The sequence below is a fragment of the Lepidochelys kempii genome, chromosome 1 (genome assembly GCF_965140265.1).
Source record: "Lepidochelys kempii isolate rLepKem1 chromosome 1, rLepKem1.hap2, whole genome shotgun sequence".
NCBI lineage: Eukaryota > Metazoa > Chordata > Testudines > Cheloniidae > Lepidochelys > Lepidochelys kempii.
In genome coordinates this window covers 203,342,301-203,361,806 of record NC_133256.1, presented here as the reverse complement: position 1 = coordinate 203,361,806, position 19,506 = coordinate 203,342,301, and the positions used below count along the sequence as shown (strand labels likewise).

The 19,506-nt window shown below is 48.8% G+C and overlaps 1 protein-coding gene across 3 annotated transcripts in view; it reads left to right on the top strand.

Moving 5' to 3' along the window:
* LOC140896939 (uncharacterized) overlaps positions 1-18,463 on the top strand; it is a 30,001-nt gene extending 11,538 nt beyond the window's left edge. For all 3 annotated transcript variants that reach the window (XM_073309131.1, XM_073309124.1, XM_073309141.1), the window contains 16 exons: positions 1,457-1,519; positions 3,156-3,276; positions 3,820-3,912; positions 5,093-5,253; positions 5,583-5,668; positions 6,103-6,186; positions 7,914-7,976; positions 8,139-8,216; positions 8,345-8,433; positions 9,340-9,376; positions 11,342-11,490; positions 11,668-11,730; positions 12,123-12,198; positions 12,845-12,929; positions 13,170-13,257; positions 16,249-18,463. In XM_073309131.1, the coding sequence (XP_073165232.1) occupies positions 1,457-1,519; positions 3,156-3,276; positions 3,820-3,912; positions 5,093-5,253; positions 5,583-5,668; positions 6,103-6,186; positions 7,914-7,976; positions 8,139-8,216; positions 8,345-8,433; positions 9,340-9,376; positions 11,342-11,490; positions 11,668-11,730; positions 12,123-12,198; positions 12,845-12,929; positions 13,170-13,257; positions 16,249-16,359 (1,447 nt within the window). In that variant the 3' untranslated portion in view covers positions 16,360-18,463. The remainder of the gene's footprint in view (positions 1-1,456; positions 1,520-3,155; positions 3,277-3,819; positions 3,913-5,092; positions 5,254-5,582; positions 5,669-6,102; positions 6,187-7,913; positions 7,977-8,138; positions 8,217-8,344; positions 8,434-9,339; positions 9,377-11,341; positions 11,491-11,667; positions 11,731-12,122; positions 12,199-12,844; positions 12,930-13,169; positions 13,258-16,248) is intronic.
* Positions 18,464-19,506: the final 1,043 nt, after the last annotated feature.

Sequence of the window (19,506 nt, the reverse complement as noted above, 5' to 3'; positions counted from 1 at the left end):
TTGGAAGGGACCTCTGGAGGCCATCTCGTCCAACCCCCTGCCCAGAGCAGGACCAATCCCAACTAAATCATCCCAGCCAGGGCTTTGTCAAGCCTGACCTTAAAAACTTCTAAGGAAGGGGATTCCACCACCTCCCTAGGTAACGCATTCCAGCGTTTCACCACCCTCCTAGTGAAAAAGTTTTTCCTAATATCCAATCTAAATCTCCGCCACTGCAACTTGAGACCATTACTCCTTGTCCTGTCATCTGCTATCACTGAGAATAGTCTAGATCCATCCTCTTTGGATCCACCTTTCAGGTAGTTAAAAGCAGCTATCAAATCCCCCCTCATTCTTCTCTTCCATAGACTAAACAATCCCAGTTCCCTCAGCCTCTCCTCATAAGTCATGTGTTCCAGACCCATACTCATTTCTGTTGCCCTTCGCTGGACTCTCTCCAGTTTCTCCACATCCTTCTTGCAGTGCGGAGCCCAAAACTGGACACAGTACTCCAGATGAGGCCTCACCAGTATCGAATAGAAGTCAATCCTAAGCTCTACCCTGGGCTGCTGCCCTTCCCCCGCACCGAGTATGTTAGCTGTGTTGACTATGACCAGTGAAATGCCTTTTTAAAAGGTGTTGAAACTTGTCGACATTAGGTTCTGATACAGTTTTTAACAGCATGTAGTTCCAGCTTACTAGGTAACATGTTTAAAGGCAAGGCCTTAATCACCCACATACTTAGGAAAGTTGTATGTTTGCTTAGAACATACACTGGTCAAATGCAGATTTGTCTGTCTTACCAATTAACCTGTTTTAACTGATTTGTACATGTGTGTCTCGATATTCTAACATATTCCATACGAGAAAATAAAGAAAGCAATATATTAGATCCTTTTTAGGCTTATGGCATGTTGAATTATTCTTTGTGATGTGTTTTAAGTGTCAGCTTTTTGGGGAAGGAACATGGTTTTTGTATAGTCTTCAACATGCCTAGCATACTGTTCGTGCTATGCAAATAATAATACGAATAGTAATTTCTCTGTGGCAAGTTATTCCTTAAACCTTCTTACAAACTCTGGATTTCAGTTGCTGACAGTTCTAATGTGTGCCTATCAGTGTATTTAGGTTTTTTATTTAAAAAGACTTACGGCAAAATATTCAAATGTACCTAAATGATGTGAAACCCTTAATTCCATGACTCAAACTGTTATACCATCAGACCGTTGTACCATTATATAGCGAGGGATTTCTTAACAGCTAAAGACCTCAGCTGATATTTTCAAAGGGGCCCAAAGCAGTTAGTTGAATTTCATTTGGATTTTGGCAAAGAAAGTTTTCTGGTTGTTACATTGGAATCCGAAGTAGTAGCTGAAGCTTTCCTGGTCAGGACCTCATCACACCCTCGTTGGCATTGTGAGTCTCGAGGAAGGTTCTTCGGCGGCTGACCATCACTTTTTTATTTCTCTCTTGGCAGGTCTCATCCTGCCAACACTGGGTTCAGTTTCAAAGGGATCCAGGACTATCTGAACTGCTACCGGTAGGTGAGATTAAATGATTGGTGGAAAGACCTACAATATTAGGGCATCTTGTCTTCCCTTTTCCCCTCCATAGCTTGATGTGGTTCCCTGTACCTAATGGATCTGTGTTAGGAATTTCTCCCCCAAAATTTGGCCTACTACATGTACCTCCTCTTAACTTCATCCCATCACTACTAGTTCTTCACTCTAATCTGAATAAATCCTCTTCCTAATTGGTTTTTACACCTTTCCAGTAATTGCAAACTCTCTCAAAGTGCTTCTATGTGGGGGACCTACATCTGAGTTCCTAGCTCTCTGGCTTATCTGTAGTCTTCTCAGTGAAGTAGGAAAGTGGGGGAAGATTCCTTGTTTCACTTGTTGTTTTTGGGCGGGTGGATGGAAGGTCACCACAGTGAAGAGCCTTTGAGGATCCTGAAGAACCTCCACTTACTGTCCCTGCTGCTTGTCCTCCCGATTTGACACAGTTCCACCCAGTGAGTGTGAACAGACCAGAGGTCACTGGAATAAAAAGGTCAAAACAATTCTAGGGAGCAGTGACCAGAGATTGGGAGAGAATTTTGTTCAGGCCAAACTTCTAGGAGCTGTGTGCCTTAGGCCCATCTCTGATGCTAACACAAATTATTCCGTCAGAACAAACGGAAAGGTGGGGCCCACCCCATGGCTTGTGGTGTGTGTGTGTGCGTGCGTTTGCATGCCCTAACCTCATGTAACCTGTCTGTGCATCTCAAGTGTATGCATCAACCTCGTATCTAAGAGCCAGAATTACTGGAAGTGTTACTGCAGCCTTTCCCCCTTAGGGTACATTGACATTCTGAAGGCTCATTTTTGGGGGTTGATCATGAAGGTGATGTTGTGAGGCTGTTTGCAGCCTTCATCGTCAGTAGGAGACCTGCACAAAAAGCTGACTTCCATGTTGTGCTCTTGAGTTCAGCCCACCCTCTGGCCAAAGCAAGGTCCTCTGCCTTGGACCCTTCGCCGAGAAAGTGTAATGGTTCTGCCTGTAGCTCTGTCCTCTACAACACTCCTGCTGGTCTTGGTGTTCCCAAGCTTCAGACAGGGTTTCCAGCTCCTGTCTCTCTCTCTGGGGCCGGAAGTGCTGTGGAGAGGAGCTCTCATGGGGAAGGAAGCATTTCATGTTGCTCAGTAGAACTAGCTGTCTAGGGAGTGTCACTGATCAGCTCCTGATTGATTGATTGATCGATCCCTATCCAGTTCTCTGCCCAAAGGGTGATGGCATAACACCTTCCTGCCAGAGGATGCTTTCCTTCAGAACTATGTCTGGAAAGCAGAGAACCATCCCAGGAATCACAGGCGCTGACTCCGTGGGTGCTCAGCACCCACCAGCAGCCCTGCAGATCAGCTCCTCCCCCTCTCCCCCAGCGCCTCCCGCCCACCAGTGGCCCCGTCAATCAACTCCTCCCCCTCCCAGTGCCTCCTGCCTGCTGCGATCAGCTGTTTGGAGGGGGGCAGAAGGGGGCAGGAAGAAGTAGGGCGGGGTGGGGGATTGGAGGAAGGGGTGGGGTGGGGCCTGGGGCAGCGTGGGTGTCGAGCATGACCTGAGAACACAGAAAGTCCGCACCTCTGGTGGGAATTGTAATAGGATCCCAATCTCTAAACTCTCCTCCTATTTTATAGGACTGGGGAGTTGACGCCCTTTCAGGTTGCTAAGAATATTATCTCCTCTCTGGAGGACTGTGAGAAATCCAGCCCCCCTCTCCGAGCAATTGTGCAGTGGGACCGGGAGCAGATACAGAAGGTATGTCTGCCTTTGGTGGGAGTGGGCTTCCTCCTCCCTAGAGTGATAGCAGCCAATGGTCACCTGAATGGGCACACTTTCCCTGCAGAAGAGGATATGAGCGACTAAGGCTCTTGCTCTCATCTGCTGCATAGATGTTCTCAGATCCTGGGTTGTGATTGCTGGAATGAAGTGTGAATATTTCACCCTTCTCTCCTGTTTTCCTCAGTCCCTCCCTCTCAGGGCCATAAACGACTCGATTTCAGTTACTCCAGGGGGAGACTAATATTACAGCAGTTGCAGTTCCTACTGAATGTTGCTTAAACCAGGATGTGTTTCTTTGGTGTCCACACTATTTTTCCCACCCTGTGTCTCCTTTTGCTCCATGACCTCCGAACCTAGACATAATCGATCAGTAGCTTCTCCCCTCTCGCCCATGGTGGAAGGGCTCGGGCCCATCATGGGGAGATCTCTTTGGGTTGTATTTAGTTTGCAATATTGATCATGTCCGTCTTCTCAGGCGTATCCCATTGTCCAGTTAAGAAAATCTTTCTCTCTTTCCAGATGGCTGAAGCCTCCACTACTCGTTACAGGAATAAATGCCCCCTTTCTCTTCTGGATGGAATCCCAGTCTGCTTGAAAGAAGAGATTAAAGTTGTGAGTTTCCCTCATGGTTGGAGTGTTGTATGGCCAGCTCACGCTGTGTAAGGCTATAAGCACTTGTGTATCCTCCAGCTGAGGGACACTCAAAGGAACTTAAAAGCAGTTCAGTTTAAAATGCATAAAAGGAAATGTGTTACACAGGCCAATCACTTTTTTTTTTTTTTTTAAAGTATCTCACTGCTTCAGGTTGTTGTTGTTAAGGCAAACATCTCGGTAAGATATTTGAAAAAAGGTATACGCATTTATGGGAATAAGAGTAGAATCTGCAGTTACAGTAGCTAGACTAAAACAGGAAGACCAGCCCTGGAATATGAGCATATAAAAAGCATATTCCATATCTGGTATTCGAATCGTAACTTCTAACAGCATGGAGGAGGTAGGAGGGGGCTGGAGGAGGAAAAGAGATACTACTTCTTCTGACAAAGCAGAAAGTCAGTAAACTTAATCCTAGAGTTGGAGGATGGGATTTCCAAAAGTTCTCAGCATTGGCCAGACTCTGGCAATTGGAGTCTTAACATTGCGGGGGGGCGGGGGGTGGAGTTAGGACTTGAGTTCGTTGGAAAATGCTAGTTCACTGAAGCAAAATGTTTTGCCAAACACAAGTATGTTTCCATTGGAAACCTGCTGGTGTTCCAAGCTCCACAGCTCTGATGGGGCGTCTGCCAGCCCCAGTGGGAGCCAGGGCTCTGGAAACTGGCAGGTTCCTGGCTTCACAGTGTGAGCCCAGGCAGAGCCATCGTTTGCCATCTGGCCAGCAGGTTGGAATTATCATTGATTCTTCTATAGCGCTCTCCACCCAAAGATTTCCAAGCCTTATTCAAAATTGGGTCACTGTTACCTGACTGTCTACATAGTGTTAGTACTCTCCCCAGCCTGATATCTAACTAGCGCCTGTACAGAGCAGTTAGGGAAATAGTAACTGTTCGATTTTAGGTTTTCTGATTTCAAGTAGCCCCCAGAGAGAGCCCCAGCACAAGGAAGGCAGTACCCTGCCTAGCGGTAAGGCTAAAAGCAGCCATGGTACTTGCCCAGCTCAGATTTCATCATAATGCCTTGAGCATCTGGGCTAGATCGGCACTGATTCCTTAGAGAGTTCTGTTCTGCTGTTGGGAGAAGAAGTTGCTGGATCTTATGTGTTCAGTACACCTAATGCACTCTTCTGTTTCTTACTAAGGTGCCTTACCACCACCGAGCGGGAACAGCATACCTTGGGACAGAGCCAGAGACTGAAGATGCTACAGTGACCAGGAAGCTGCGGGAGGCTGGAGCGATCATTATTGGGGTCTCAAACATGCATGAACTAGGGACTGGAACCACTGGCTGTAACCCCAACAGGTAAACAAGTCACACGCACACTCCCCCATCCCTCCTTTTTTTGGTCATTCAGGTAAATTTAAAAACCCCTCAGTCACGTAACTCAGCTGTTGAACATTCTCACATCTCACCTGCACAGTGGCAAGGAGAGCATCTTAGCCGTGTGAAGGTTTGAGTGCCTGGCGGGTCGGGGGGGTCTGAATCGAGGCAGCGGGATGCCTAGAGAGTAGCGCAATGTGCCTGGTGCGGGGGAAGCTAGGCTTCTTCTGAAACGTGATTTTGGTTCCTCCCCTGCCCTAAGGTGTGTCCAACCTTTTTGAGAGTCTACGCTGTCCTTTTATCTCCTTCAGATTCCATGGTACCACTAGGAACCCATACAACCCCTGGCATTTCACTGGTGGAAGCTCCAGCGGCTCAGCTGCTGCTGTGGCGGCAGGTGAGATGTACTGAACCCAGCCGGCGGAAAGGGCCGCTTCAGAAGTTGCTGGAGCCTTTGGGGAAGATTCTGGGATGTGGCAGAAGTTTGGTGGGTGGGTGGAAAGAGGCCTGTGATAGATGCATCAGGGATGTTTTAGGAGCCGGGCAGAGAACAGAAGATGGCAGAATCCAAGGGGAGGGGCCTGGGAGCACGAAAAGCCAGCTGGAGGAAATAGGCTTTCCATGCAGTGCTTTGTCTGGTGTAGAAGCTGCTGGTTTGTGGTTGGGCCTCTGTAAGGGGATTTGGAAGTCAGTGGGTATTGCCCTTCGTAGAGATGGGCGCTTCAGATGTACCATATGCCCTCTCTTTCCTGTTAAAGATGCTGGGAAAATGGTGTGGGAAGGGCTGTATACAGTCTTTATGGTCCCATGCAAAGACACATTTCTCTGTAGGTCTTTGCCCATTGGCTCTTGGCACTGACGGAGGCGGCTCTGTGAGGATTCCCGCTTCTTTCTGCGGTGTCGTGGGGCTGAAAGGTATTGCCCCCTTTACTTGGCTGGGGATCCTGCATTTCCTTGGGGATGGTGGGAGCCCACACAAAGGCCAATACCCTCCTGAGCATGAAACTGTTCCCCAGCCCTCTGCAGGGTTGGGATGATAGGGCCAGTTCAGCTTGTGGCTGTAACGAACTGTGACAAGGATTTGACTTCTGAGATCTCTTGTATTTCACTTGTGACTTTAAATTGTTGTTCAGAAACTTAGAGCTTGTGTGACCATGCATCTTACGGATTTTAATTAAAATGAAAATAATCATTTGCAGCCAAACGGGGATATACCAGCTAGGCAGTAAACGTCTCCATGAGTCCAAATGACAATTGGGTCACTCTGTACTCTAGCCCCTCTTGTCTGCTAGCCCCGGCACAGTGACTTGGCCTGGCTGAAGGAGCAGGAATAAGTAGATGTCATTCTGAGCTGGAGAGTGGGGACTTGGTTTTTTTGGAGGGGAAGGGGTTAGAAGGGAAGGAAGCCACAGCATGAGCCCCACAAGCTCTGGGTTCAGGGTCCAGAGGCATCTCTGACATGACATTGCTGGGCCCCATCCTGTTAAGGGTTTGGAATGTACACCATGAAAGTTGTCTCCCTCCGCAAGCATTGAATTTGCCCCTTCTTTCCTGTACTACTCCAGGGAGGAGAGAACTAAGGGGGCAGAGAATCACCAAGTTGTAAATCCATCTACCTCTGTTGGAGATCTTCTGCAAATACCCAGGATTGATTTACAGCCTGTAAATAAATCTTTCCCAACCTAGGAATTCTGTAGTTTTGAATAAGGTGGTCACCCCAGCCCTGTATCTCAAGTTAGGGCACCAGTTACCACTGGATTAGTATACCCAAGTGAACTTGTACTCCTTTCTCAGGTGGGGCAGGGGGCATGTGTAGCAGGTTATGGCAGAACTTGTCAGAAGTGGGTAGGGAATACTGCTAAGTAGGAAGGCAGTGTTACTGGCAAATAAAGTTAAGCACGTGCATGAGTAGTCCTGTTGACCTCAGTGGGACTGCGTATGTGCTCAAAGTTAAGCACGTGCGTATTTGCAGAAGGATCTTGGTTCCTAGTAGAAAGGTGGGGGTTAGTCACTTCTGCTCTGTAAAGGCTCCCCAAGGATCTAGAGCTTGGTTTCCAAAATGTTAGTTCTACTTCCCCCTGAGCACATGCGCTACTGGTCCCTCCCCTAAAGTAAACTCTTCCCTAACTGAAAATTGGACTGGAGGCCAGACTTAGGAAAGCAGCCCTGCTGTGGGCCATCTGGGAGTGGCAGGATGGAATGTCCTACTGTAGGTCTCTTCCATCTCTTAAATGTTTGTGCTGTAATCAATGCTAGCTTCTAGCTGAAGCAAATCCTAAGCCAAAGATTTAGTGTCGTGTCTCCTCCCCCCTTCCCCCCCGCCCCCCAAAACACACACCCCTTGCATTCTTTGGAATCTCCTCTGTGAAGGGTTCTGAACCTGATTGACTTGATGAAGAAATCCAGTCTAGAGCTCTGTGGGACTGATGCCATCTCACTCGAGGCACACAAGAAGAGGAGGGTTGAGGGTATTTAGTCTCATCCCCTTCTAGGTTAATACTAGAGATGGACCTGAACCAAAACCCAGATCCCAAACAAGGAACTTTAGGAAGACTGGGTCTGCCGAGCTGCCCAGCACTGGTCTGTCTCCAGTTAATACTGTTTGTTCCTCCATCTGACCTCTGTGTCTGTCTTGCTTGAAGGTACATTTGGGCGCATCAGTTGTCACGGCTGCCTTCCACTCTCCTACTCCACCGTCAGCCTTGGTAAGAGGGCTCTCGTGCCACCGCTGTGACTTCACACGTGTGCAAGCACAGGGAAGACCCACAGCAGTTGCAAGCCCCCGCATGAGAGTGCGTGTCACTGGGAGTGGGTGTGTCCTGCTCACCTCTTGTCATGTTTGTAACCATTTCATTTATTCTGGACAGGCCCCATTTGTACGTCAGTGACCGATGCAGCCATTGCGTTCAGCATCCTAGCTGAGCCAGATCCACTGTACCCATATGGTGAGTGAGCCTATGTCTCTCCATTATCCCCCTTCTCCCTGCCTGCCTCCCCCATGCTAATGACCTGTTAGATATCTTGCTGTGGGTAGGTCCCTGCCTGACGGGATCTTCTTGTTTGTCCCTTGCAGGACTACAGCAGCCAAAACCATCCCTGTCTGAAATCCTCACCCCTGACCTCAAGGGCTTAAAACTGGGAGTGAACTGGACTTTTTTTAAGGTGCCTGTTGTTTCTTTTCTTTATGGTGCACTGTGTCAGCTGTTGGAGCTCCTTCAATTCAGCCATCCCCTCCCCTAGCCTGCCAGCTAAGGATTGATTGCCGAGGTCTTTCTCCTTGCTGCCCTTAGCACTACAACCTGGTCAGAAACTTCACAACGAAAATCTTTTTTGAGGGAAAACACGGTTCCACTGAAATTGAAATTTTCCAGAAGAAAACACTGATTAGGATGAAACTTTGTACTTCACTGAAGCAGCATTTTGAATGGCAACATTTTTTTTTTTTAAACAGTTTTTAGCTTAAAATACCATGGCAGAAATGGAAATATCAACATTAGGAAAGGAAGCATTTCCGTTTGCATTATGCTTCTGAATTGACATTTGTGAGAACGCTTCATTCGGTGAAAAACTTCAGTATTTCAGCTTTTCACCCCAATTCGGGACAAAAACAAGCCTTGAAATATGGGGATTTCTCACAGGATGGAAATTCCGTTTTCCAGCCAGCTTTACCCTGCGCCCACTGCCTGTCTCCAGAAGACTGCTGAGGTCACGTTCCTTCCACCCAAGCCAGACGGAGGGGGGCTGTATACTGGGCTTGATGCTGCAAGGAAGGGTTCATGTGCTGCATTAGCTGTGCCATGGCTCTATTTTCCTCCCACTCCTCCAGAGCAGCAAATGCAGGGCTGTGTGGTCTTGGAGCTGGGGCCCTCAAAATAGCCGTGGCGTGGGATGTGTTGGATTTATGCCCAAGACTGTGTTTCAAGGAGGAGAGGAGCATGTGGCCTTAATTTAGTGCTCAGGATGGTGGGGAGGCTGGTGTTGGGTTCAGCCAGGGGGAGGAGGGGATGACAATTGATAAAGGCCTTTGGTTGGTTGGTTGGTTGATTTTTTTTCTGTCTTGTCTTTCAGGCTTGTGATGCAGAAATTTTGAAAGTCTGCCAAAAAGGTAGAGCAAATGTTTCTCCATTTCTGATCGCTGCTCCCCCATGTCCCCATAAAAAGCTGCAGTAAAGGATAGAAAGGCCCCGGAGGCTCCAACCTGTGGCAGCCTGCAGCCTTGTTAGTTTGGAGGATAAATGTGTTGTCTGTTGGGGGCAGCTGACCATCACTCAAACTGTATCGTGTTCTCTTGTCTCTCACTTGAGGGGTACTTCTGTTCGTGTAGCTCACGTTTGAGTTTTGCAATTGTAACCTTGGCTAACCTAGCTCCCGCTGGCTGGCTGTAGTGGCCATGGTGCCCTGAATAACCTTGATCTTGCTGGAGTTTTAAAGCTAAGTAGGTTTGGGCTTATTTTAGTTCAAATGGAAGCCTTGCCCACTCCCCCACCATTGAAGCTGGCCTTCTAGGCTGCTTGTTCCTTTGCTGTTGGATAACCCAGCATATGCGCCACCATATTTACAATATAATCGTATAGACTTGTCTTCTGAAAGCCCTTCTAGGTTTGCATGGTCTGCTAGCCTAGTGTTAGTGCTTTGTTGCGTGGGAGATGTGGTTGTGAGTCCTGCTCCTGTCAGCCCACTATTTGGGACTTCCTAGACTACAGCCAAATCAGCTGTGCTGCAGGGATAGTATCTTGGGGGGCGGGGAGGGGGACTTCTCAAATCTTGTAAACTAAGCAAGGATGGACCTTGTCAGTAGTGGAGGAGACACCTCACCATGGCCTGTGTAATATATGTCATCCACACATCAGAGTTTAGCTGCTGACCAACTCCTCCGGAGTTTTTGTTGTTGTCCTGAGTGCATTTATCCTGTCTATTTCCAACTCCTATTGTGACTGTATATATAAATACTATTGCAGTGTCTCCCTGTAAATTTTGAATTCAGATTGTCCCTTGCAGTCCTCAGGACCCCCCTCTGCCTCATAACCGGCATTCAATACTTGGATGCCAAGATGACAGACTCCTTCAAAATACCAAAGAATTTTTGCTTAATTAAATGCAGCATCAAGATTGAGTTTTAGCTACCCAGAAACGAGGAAATTCAGAGCTGTTTCCCACAGCAGATTTAAGCCTGCTCCCTTGTGTGTAGCCTCGAGATGTCTTTTGCTGTCATACATTGGGGCAAATTGTCAGTATATTAATTAAAATGCACACTGTGAGGTGGTCTGAATGCATGAGGGACTCAAACTCCACCTACATTACTACAGGTTGGAAAGCAGGTCAGATGTTTTAATAATATTCAGCTCTTGTATAGCATTGTACAAACACCAATTCATATTTGAAATGTGTGCATGCCAGTGAGGCGGGTAAACTGCCTTATCCTCATTTTACAGATGGCAAAATTGAGGCTCAGATAGCTTGAGTGAATTGTCACGCTCCTGTAGCGAGGCTGCAGCAGTCAGGGACAGGGTTCATGAGTCCCAACTCCTCTTTCCGTGTCTGTAACCAACATACATGCAACCACTTAGTGCCCACTCAATTTGCAGCATCGTGTTGATTTAGTCTTTGACTTCAATTTCACGTTGTCCTTTCTGAATGCTCTTTGGATGAGAGCCTCCGACTAGTAACATTGATAGCAACCTCACACTAGTCTAGCATTATTCATCCCAGCAGATCTGGAAGCACTTTGCAAAGTCAGGGAAGCGTTATGATGTCCTTTTTACAGACTGTGTAACTGAGCTGCAAGCAACTTACCCACGATGTAGTAAGCCAGTGGCAGAGTTGAGAGCAGACCCTTGAGTCCTCACCCCTGGGCCCGCTCTGTCACGTGGGTAGCTGTGATCTAGTGGACAAAAGGCCTGCAGTTTTTTCCTGTAACTAGATGCAGCCAGGTGTGTTATTGCCCATGCACTGTGTGATCATATGAGCAAAGAGCCTCTTGTCATGTGAGATTAAATCTCGGCCATCTCACTGTAGCCTTCTGAACACGAGGAATAGTGCATTCCTTTTGCTCCTCCTGCTTCGTGCTCAGCTGTAGAGCACCTGCAGGCTTTAGGTGCCTCCGTGGTGGATGTGCCCCTGTCGGAGATGGAGGAGGTGCGGGTGGCACATGTGATCTGCATTCTCAGCGAGATGAGGGATTACCTGCAGCCTGACTTCAACGCCCACTTCCAGCAAATGGTAAGCGGCAGATGTTAGCATCAGCCTTACTTGTATCAAGCCGCATCAGTCACTACTACACATGAATGGATGGGCTCATGGTGTGTGGGATCTGGGGCTTTCTCAGCCTTTGCCCTGCATGGGAGTGGAAACCAGCTGGAGTGCACAGCCTTCACCCACAGTTCCTTTGTGTTTCAGAATCTGGAGACTCGGCTCAACCTTGCTCTGGCTTCCCAGTTCACAGCTCTGGATTATATTAAGGTGAGGAGCATGCTGTGGAAGAGGGGGAGAAGGCAGGCAAAGAAGAAGGCTTCTCCCAGCCTGGTGAGGTGGTGTAGAGGAGACAGCCCACTTGGGAGCTCTCTGCACCCAGGTAGAGAGCCATGGAGAGACGTTACCCAGCAGTGCTGTCCTCTGCATGAGAACCGACGTAAGCTTAGAGGGGCCCAGATGGGGAGGAGTCATTTGGTCTCATCCTCTTGCATAGGGTCCGATCAGTGAGTCTGTGGTGGTGCTGGCTCTTTATCAGGAAAGGAGGCTGTGACCCCCGGTGACAGAGATAGGCACTGCTAGAGGACTCTGTACATTCTGTAAATTGGTGCCGCCTTGGTACATCCCACCTTTGCACTGATACCAGCTCCTTCTCTTTGCAGGCAAATCGGCAGAGGACTCGGAGCATGAGCTTTCTGCGAGAGATCTTCGCCAACGTGAACTGTATCCTCACCCCGGGTATCTGCTCTGTGGGCTGGGCATGGGATTTACTGTGGCCTGGAGTGAGACTCTTGGCATAAATGTGCACATATGTTTGATGCACTTGGCTTCCAGGGTTAATGTTTAATCCATGTGAACTTGCAAAAGTATACCTTTTATACCTACCGTGAGTCAAACATTCTTACTTTGCTCTGCCCCAGCTCTAAGGAAATGTGACTTTAAAATTGCTTTGCAGACCTGCTCCCTGTATGTTTCACAGTCAGAACTTCTCATTTTGCTGACTAAAATAAGAATTGTAACACTCCTGTTAACTGAGCTGTGCTGGCTCTGCAGGGTTACAAGGGAGGGAGTAGGAATCGATGAAGGGAGCTGTAGCTCACGAAAGCTTATGCTCAAATTGGTTAGTCTCTAAAGTGCCACAAGTCCTCCTTTTTGCGAATACAGACTAACACGGCTGCTACTCTGAAACCTATTCTCTGTTGTGCATCATCAAGAAACTCCTTTTCTAGTTGGAAAGTTGTTCCTGATGATGCACAAACCAAAAAGAACTTGGCTTGACTCCAGGGATGAGGTAGAGCAAACGTGTGCCTTAAGGGAGGCACAAGGGGGCTGAACTGTGCCTGCAGGAGATGGTGATTGTTGGTTGCCTGTTTCTCTCATGCAGCCACCGCTTGCACTGCCCCAAGAATCCACGACGCTGACCTCTTGACTGGGAACAATGACGTTCTAACGACACTTCGGACCATGAGGTGAGAACTCTGCTGTTTGCGCTGGGCAGTAAAATGTGTTTGTGGTCAGGCTGTATGGAGAATGCTGGGGAAGCTCACAGCTGCTCCGTCCCTGCCTTTGCCACCTGCAGTGGCTACAGGAGCACTGGCTGTCGAGCAAGAGAGATCGCAGCTGCTCCAGTTTCTGCCTCTTCACATAGAAATGACTTCACTGCAGTCCAACAGTGAGCGTGCAGGTGACTTTTCCTCACTCTCTTGCAGATACATGCAGCTTGGAAACTTTACAGGCATCCCGGGTCTGGTGGTGCCAGTCGGGTACACTGCCACTGGGCTTCCCATCAGCTTTCAGGTAAACACTTATCCCCTTGCTAATGCTAGTATGAGAACTGCCCAGACCACACTACTCTGCAGGTAGACAGGTGTCTAGTGCTGGGTCCCTATAGCCAGCTTATAAAGTGGGTGGAATTTGGTGCCTAAAAGTCTAAGCTTCTGCTCTTGTCAATAGACCTAATACAGAACTATGTATTCTGGGTCATCAGGAGAGTGTGAGCCTAGGGGCCAGCGGAAAACACTGGATCCCCCTTCACTTCCCCATGTCCTCCTCGATTGTTCTCCTGGGGTCTGTCCCTCTCCCATTCCTGTTGCTTCCTCTCCCTTTGCTCTCTTGTTTCCACCTTCGCTGCGCCCTTTATTTGTCTCTAGCGCAGTGAGGTGCCCCAACTTTTCCTGTCATGCTCCCCCCTTACCAGTAATGGATGTGTCCACGCTCTCACTCCTTTACTGTGCAGTCCACTCAGCAGAGGAGCTTGGGCTGAAGGCGGGGATGGGGGAGGAGCTGGCCTGGGGGCAGAGCTGGGCTGGGAGCGGAACTGGGCGGAGCAGGGCTGGGGCCAGAGCTGGGTTGGGGGGGGGTGCTCCTTCACCACTACCATGGAGGTTGGCCTGGGCCCTACCACATGGCCCCCCGAACGTTCCTGTCACCCCACAGTTTGGGGACGACTGTTCTAGCACCTTCCCCACTGAAATGAGCGACGGGTGTCTGGGGGATATATAGGGGTACGCTTCTAAAATCTGACAAGGAAGGATGGCCCACTAATTAGGGCTCTAGCCTAGGACTTGGGAGACCAAAGTTTAATTCCCTGCTGTGCCACAGACTTCCCATGTGACCTTGGCCAGGTCCCTTAGCCTCTCAATGCCTCGGGTCCCCATCTGTGACGATGGCGTTAATAGCACTGCCCTAGCTCCCAGGGGTGTCGGGAGGATAAATACATTACAGAATGTGAGGTGCTCAGGTACTACAGTGGTGGGGGCCACATAAGTACCTTTGCTAGATGGATTTGTGGCCATGCTCCCAGGAGTCCTGCTGTGGATTCTATTTCTGTTGTCTTGGGTGGAGCGAGGAGGAAAAGACCGTGACAGGAGGGAGCAGAGATGGTTGTGAGCGAACATAAACTTTTAGTCTAGGCATGAAGCTGTACAGGGTCTGCTTCCCCATTCCAATCTGCACAATAGGGATTTGCCTCAGCAGAGCAGGGGGCAGCTCTGCATATTATTTACAGTACACGCCTGTTCCTCTGAATGGCCTGGGGGACATCCCAAACTTGCAGATAACCAGGTGTTGGGAGAAACAGAAATGCTGTTAAGTAACATAGGGCTAGCTGGGGTCACCCTGCACGTTCAGGTAAGCAGGAATTTTGGGATCAAGGGAATTTGGATAACTGGAATTACACTGTGCTATTATTCGTACTGGGGTAGCACCTAGGAGCCCCTGTCAGGAACCAGGACTCCACTGTGCTGGATGCTGTACAAACACCAAACAGATGGTCCCTGCCCCAAAGAGCTGGCTGACATGTGCTGGAGGGCTCCTGAAACCAGTGGGAACAGTGTCCCTTGGCATTAGCATGGGTGTCTTCAGACCATCTAGCATCTTTGCAACTCATGCTGCTCAAAACAAGAAACTGCTGGAGACTCTAGCCTCATCGCAGTCAACTGCAGCCTGCTGCTTTGGCTGGTTGGTTGTCTGTGACTACAGGTCCCCTGCTGGCCCTCCCCACCCGAAAAGAAAACCGAGAGAACCCATCACATTGCTTGCGAGAGGAGGAGGAGGAAGCTAGGATTTGGAATCAAGTGGGGAGCCATTCCGAGGCAGCGGTGGGAGGATGTGCCGTGGGCTGCAGATGGTGTAGACTAGCTGGTATTTGGCGCCTTTTAGCCTGGTAAGGTGGCAGCACCAGCTGGGGTTCTCAGCCAGGACTGCAGTCTAATCCCTGCCCCATGTTAACAGGAGGCTTGTGCCTTGTGGTGGTTCTTCATGTTGCAGTACTTAGTGCTTCCTCCCGCTAAATTGCTTCCATCCCCCACTGTTCTTTGGCTCCTTGCCCATCTACACCTATTCCTGTCCAGCCTCTCTGAACCCCATGCCAGTGGCCCCAGCTGCATTGTGAAGGTGCTTCCATTCTGCTTCTGTTCTGAGGATGGGCAGGCACATGGAGGACAGGCCAGAGAGAGGGGTGGTTCCTGGTATGGGGTTGGCAGCGCCCAGGCAAGACTAGCTACAAGGAGTTCCTACCTGACCCTATTTCCCATCCATAGGGTCTCGCTCTTTCAGAGGCCTCGCACCAGAAGCACACACCTGACCCGCCAGCCGGAGCATCATCCCTAGTTCCCCAGTCACAGTCCCATCTGACTCGGGCACAGGCCGAGTTCCTGACCTGCCTTCCCCTACTCAGCAAATCCACCTCCTGAGCCATTCATGTAAAAGGTCCTCGGGCTTCAGAGCCTCACACACAAGGGGGTGTGGGAATTCCTGCATCCCAAGGGAGGTCAGAAGCACGGGGACAACTAGGAAGGCATCATGGTGCACAGAAACAGGGGCTACAGGAAGGGACAGTCTTTGGGAAAGAGCTGGATGGGGCCCTGTAATTGTTACCTCCAGCAGACAACTGCAACACCTAGGGCCAGCCCTGCTCCCAGCAGCCACAAGCCTACTTTCCTCCAGGGACCACCCAGTTTATTAGGAAGCCAGTCATCTCCCAGGAGAGGGCATCCTCTGTCTGTTTCAGCCTGTCCCTCTAGAAAGCTCCCATTTTTCTCCCCACATGTCCCTGGTGGTGGTAACCTTTCAGTGTTGGGACCTGTGATTCCCAGGTGTCATTCAGCTGGGTGCTAGCTAGATTCCAGAGGGTGGCTTCAGCAGGATCCTGACCCCGTTGCTGAGAGGGTTACAAGATTATTCATTGTGTCTGTGCTATTCCTGCTGGTGAAGCCACCCCTCGAGCTTTCTTACCAAGCAGTGCTCTAAAGCCCTGCGGGTGACGGTGACTGTCTCTTCCACTCGCAGGTCATGGCAAAGTGGTGGGACGAGGCCGTTCTTTTCCGGGTTGGCCTGAAGCTGGAGCAGTTCCGTGACATGACCAGGAAGCCGGCCATTTATTACGACATCCTTGCATGATGGGAGCCTCAGAAAGGAGATGCTATGATTGTTCTGGTCTGATCCGACTGAGTGTTACTGGGGAACGGAGTGGCTGCTTTTTATGTTGATCTCAACGTGGGGCGGTGGCAGAAGCAGGGCTGTTTACGTAGTGGAATAGTAGTTTGTTCTAGGATGATATTTATTCCCAGCCAGGGTTAATGCTGCCCTCAGGTGCAGGGGCTGTAAGAGGATACCAGTCTATATATGGACATGGGGCTAATGGATGGGTGCAGAAACACCCATTTATTTTTGTAGTTAGGTTTGAGGTGTTACATGGATAGGACCAGCCAGGGACACGCTCAGCATAACCTCCTCCATATGGGCTGCACTAGTAAAAATCAGCGATGGGTACTCAGCTTCCACAGCCTTCCATGGGAGGTGGGAGAACATCCCTGGCCCAGTGCAGCCCATGGTCCTTGAGTAAATCCTTTTGCCCTAGTTACACTATAGAAAGGGGGAATGAAACACTGCACTTTCCTGCGTGTTGTGTTTTCTGTTTTGTTTGAGCAGGGGGCGATCTTTGGGTGGGGGAGGCAGTATCCCCGCTGCAGCAGGAGAGTTTTTACACTCAGGATAATTTAATAGGATCTGTCTGCTCCTGGAGCAAATAGGTGGTGCATATGAAGTGTCGTCATAGGACCAGTCTCTCTTGCAGTGTATGTGATAACTAAAGAAACTAAACACAACTCTGCAGGAACATAGGAAAGTGAAGTCTTTTAAAGCTGCTTTTAGATTTCTCCTGCTTTGCCGTCTCTGCTGGCAGCATAACTTGGCATTCATTGTTAGTGTGGGTTTTCCCTGGGAAACTGGACAATGTTAGGAACTAAGCCCTTCCTAGAGCCTGAGGTTGGGGTGCACAGAACTGCAGAAGCCCAACAAGCACGTCTAACTGCAGCACAGCAGTAGGTAAGAGAAGGGATAGAACTACCCAGCCCTTGTGACCTAACAGCCAGCGCCTCCTGCTAAGACACTCGCTAAAGAGGAGCAGTCAAAGCACTGTAAGGGGAACTAAACTCTGGAACAAGGAGATGGCAGCTGTCCCTGTCTAGGAAGGATTTTTACTGGTCCACCCTGTCATGCATCAAAAAAGCACACAAAGTGAACCCTGTTTACCACATTCAGTCATTGTTCTTGTTTCCATGAAGGAGCTAGGCCCTAAGGCCAGTCCTGGCCATTGACCACAGCCTATAGGAAAACCACCTGCCTTTAATCTCTCATCGGTGCCTACCTCCTCTACCCCCTGGGATCACTTGAGGCTTGTGCCTGCCCATTCCTGCACTAGTGCATTCAGCTCAGTCACTTTATCAGAGCAAGAAAAGGCCTAGCACTAAATCTGAGTAGGTGGTAGGGCTTCCAGCTGAGAGACTAAAGAGACCAGGCTCTTTATGTACCCTCTTCCCTAACACTGGCCACAGATGCACTTAATAGAGAGAAACTCCTGGATTCGTTCAATATATTCTTCCTGCTACACCCTCACTTCCAGAAGGTTTGAAATGTAAAGTTGTTTGCAGAAGCTGCTGCTGTGCCAGAGTAGGATAAGAGCCATGCTCCCATTCCCCTGACTAGGAAAGGTGGAGCTTTCACTGCAATTAGCCCAGGGAAGTTTTGTTTAAAAAAAAAACCAAAAACCCTCAATCCATTTTCATCTTCAAAAGGATTAAGACTGTGGGTTTCATGGTATTCAAATGGAAAAGCACCACACTGGACCCTATTGTCTCATCTGTCTTCAGTTCCTGCTGGGAAACAGCAGCAGCCACTGCTAATTGCTAGCATCATGGGCAGTTTGAGATAGTGAAACAGCGTTGGGTCTCTGACTGTTTTTCAGTTCCTCTTTACTGTAACTACCTAGCTAAGCAATGAGAACTAGGCTCTGGTATCTTCTGCTGAAGAGCAACTGCCTTATCACTGATCGATGAGTACTTTCCCTACTGTAACTTTAATTCTAGTTTGGTACATTTCTGTGGAGGGGCAGCAAGTGTATGTGTATTGCCTAAAGGCATGAGGAGACTTTACCAGAATGTCCTGCATTGGGATGGTTGTGGATGATTTATTTTCACTCAAATAAACAAGTTTGTTCTTTTAACTCTGCTTTTTGTAGCTGACTGAGGGTCCCTAGTTGCAGTGGTGGCAGATGTAACCTCAAGAGGTTGCTGTGAAAAGGGGTGGGGGGTGTTGGAAACATATTTGCTCTAATTCAAATTCATGTAAAGAATGTCCTAAGACCCCAGTGATGGGAACCTTCTAAAAGCATATTATAAACTGCCAGCAGCACCTGTGGGGCAGATGGGACCTAAACTGCTTCAAGTCCACTCCAGTGCCATTGGAGTTCAAGACCTGGTTTGAGTTTGGCCCATTCTCTAAACCAGGGGAACTCCTCTTCTGCTCTGAAGAGGAAAAATCAAACCCGTTGATGTGGAGGGGCTCCTATTCCCCTCCCCACCCCTCAATGCTGTCCCAATTTTTCACACTCGCTGTCTGGTCACCCTACTTCAGCCTCTAGAAGAAAATGAAGCACAGGAGCCTTTGCAAGTGGCCACTGACTGAGGGCTAGATTCACAGAGTGATTTAGATGCTTAACTGCCACTTTAAGTACTTAAAATCCAAAATTTAGATCCTCAAAAGCCTCACTCAGCTACCTCCTAACCTTATCAGTGCCCAAATTCCCCTGGCATCTAAAAATCTGTGCACAGCTTCCTCAATCTGGGCATCAGAGCCCCAGGAGGCTCCTCAAACCAGGTATTACCCCCCCGGCTTGACTGCACGGCCTGATATAGTAGGTGGGCAGGAACAGGAACTTGGGCCTCCCATGTCCCAGAGGAGTGCTCTAGCTAGCCTTGGGAAATTAGACTTATTGGTAAATCTCAATTTCACCAACACACACACACTGATTAAAAAAATACTTCCAGTGATGAGAACTGTAATTTAGATAGGCAAAGTAAGAAAAATCTCTTGAATTTAGCAGATTGATTGAAGGCTATTTACTCTATTTTGACAGGTGGTGGTGACAATTTGTGTGAACACCTAAAAGCTTCAACTTTCTGAATCAACAGCAACTCTTATTAAATAATTGTCTGACACCCCCCATAATTTTGCACAACTCTGAAAATGTAAATAGATAAAAGTGCT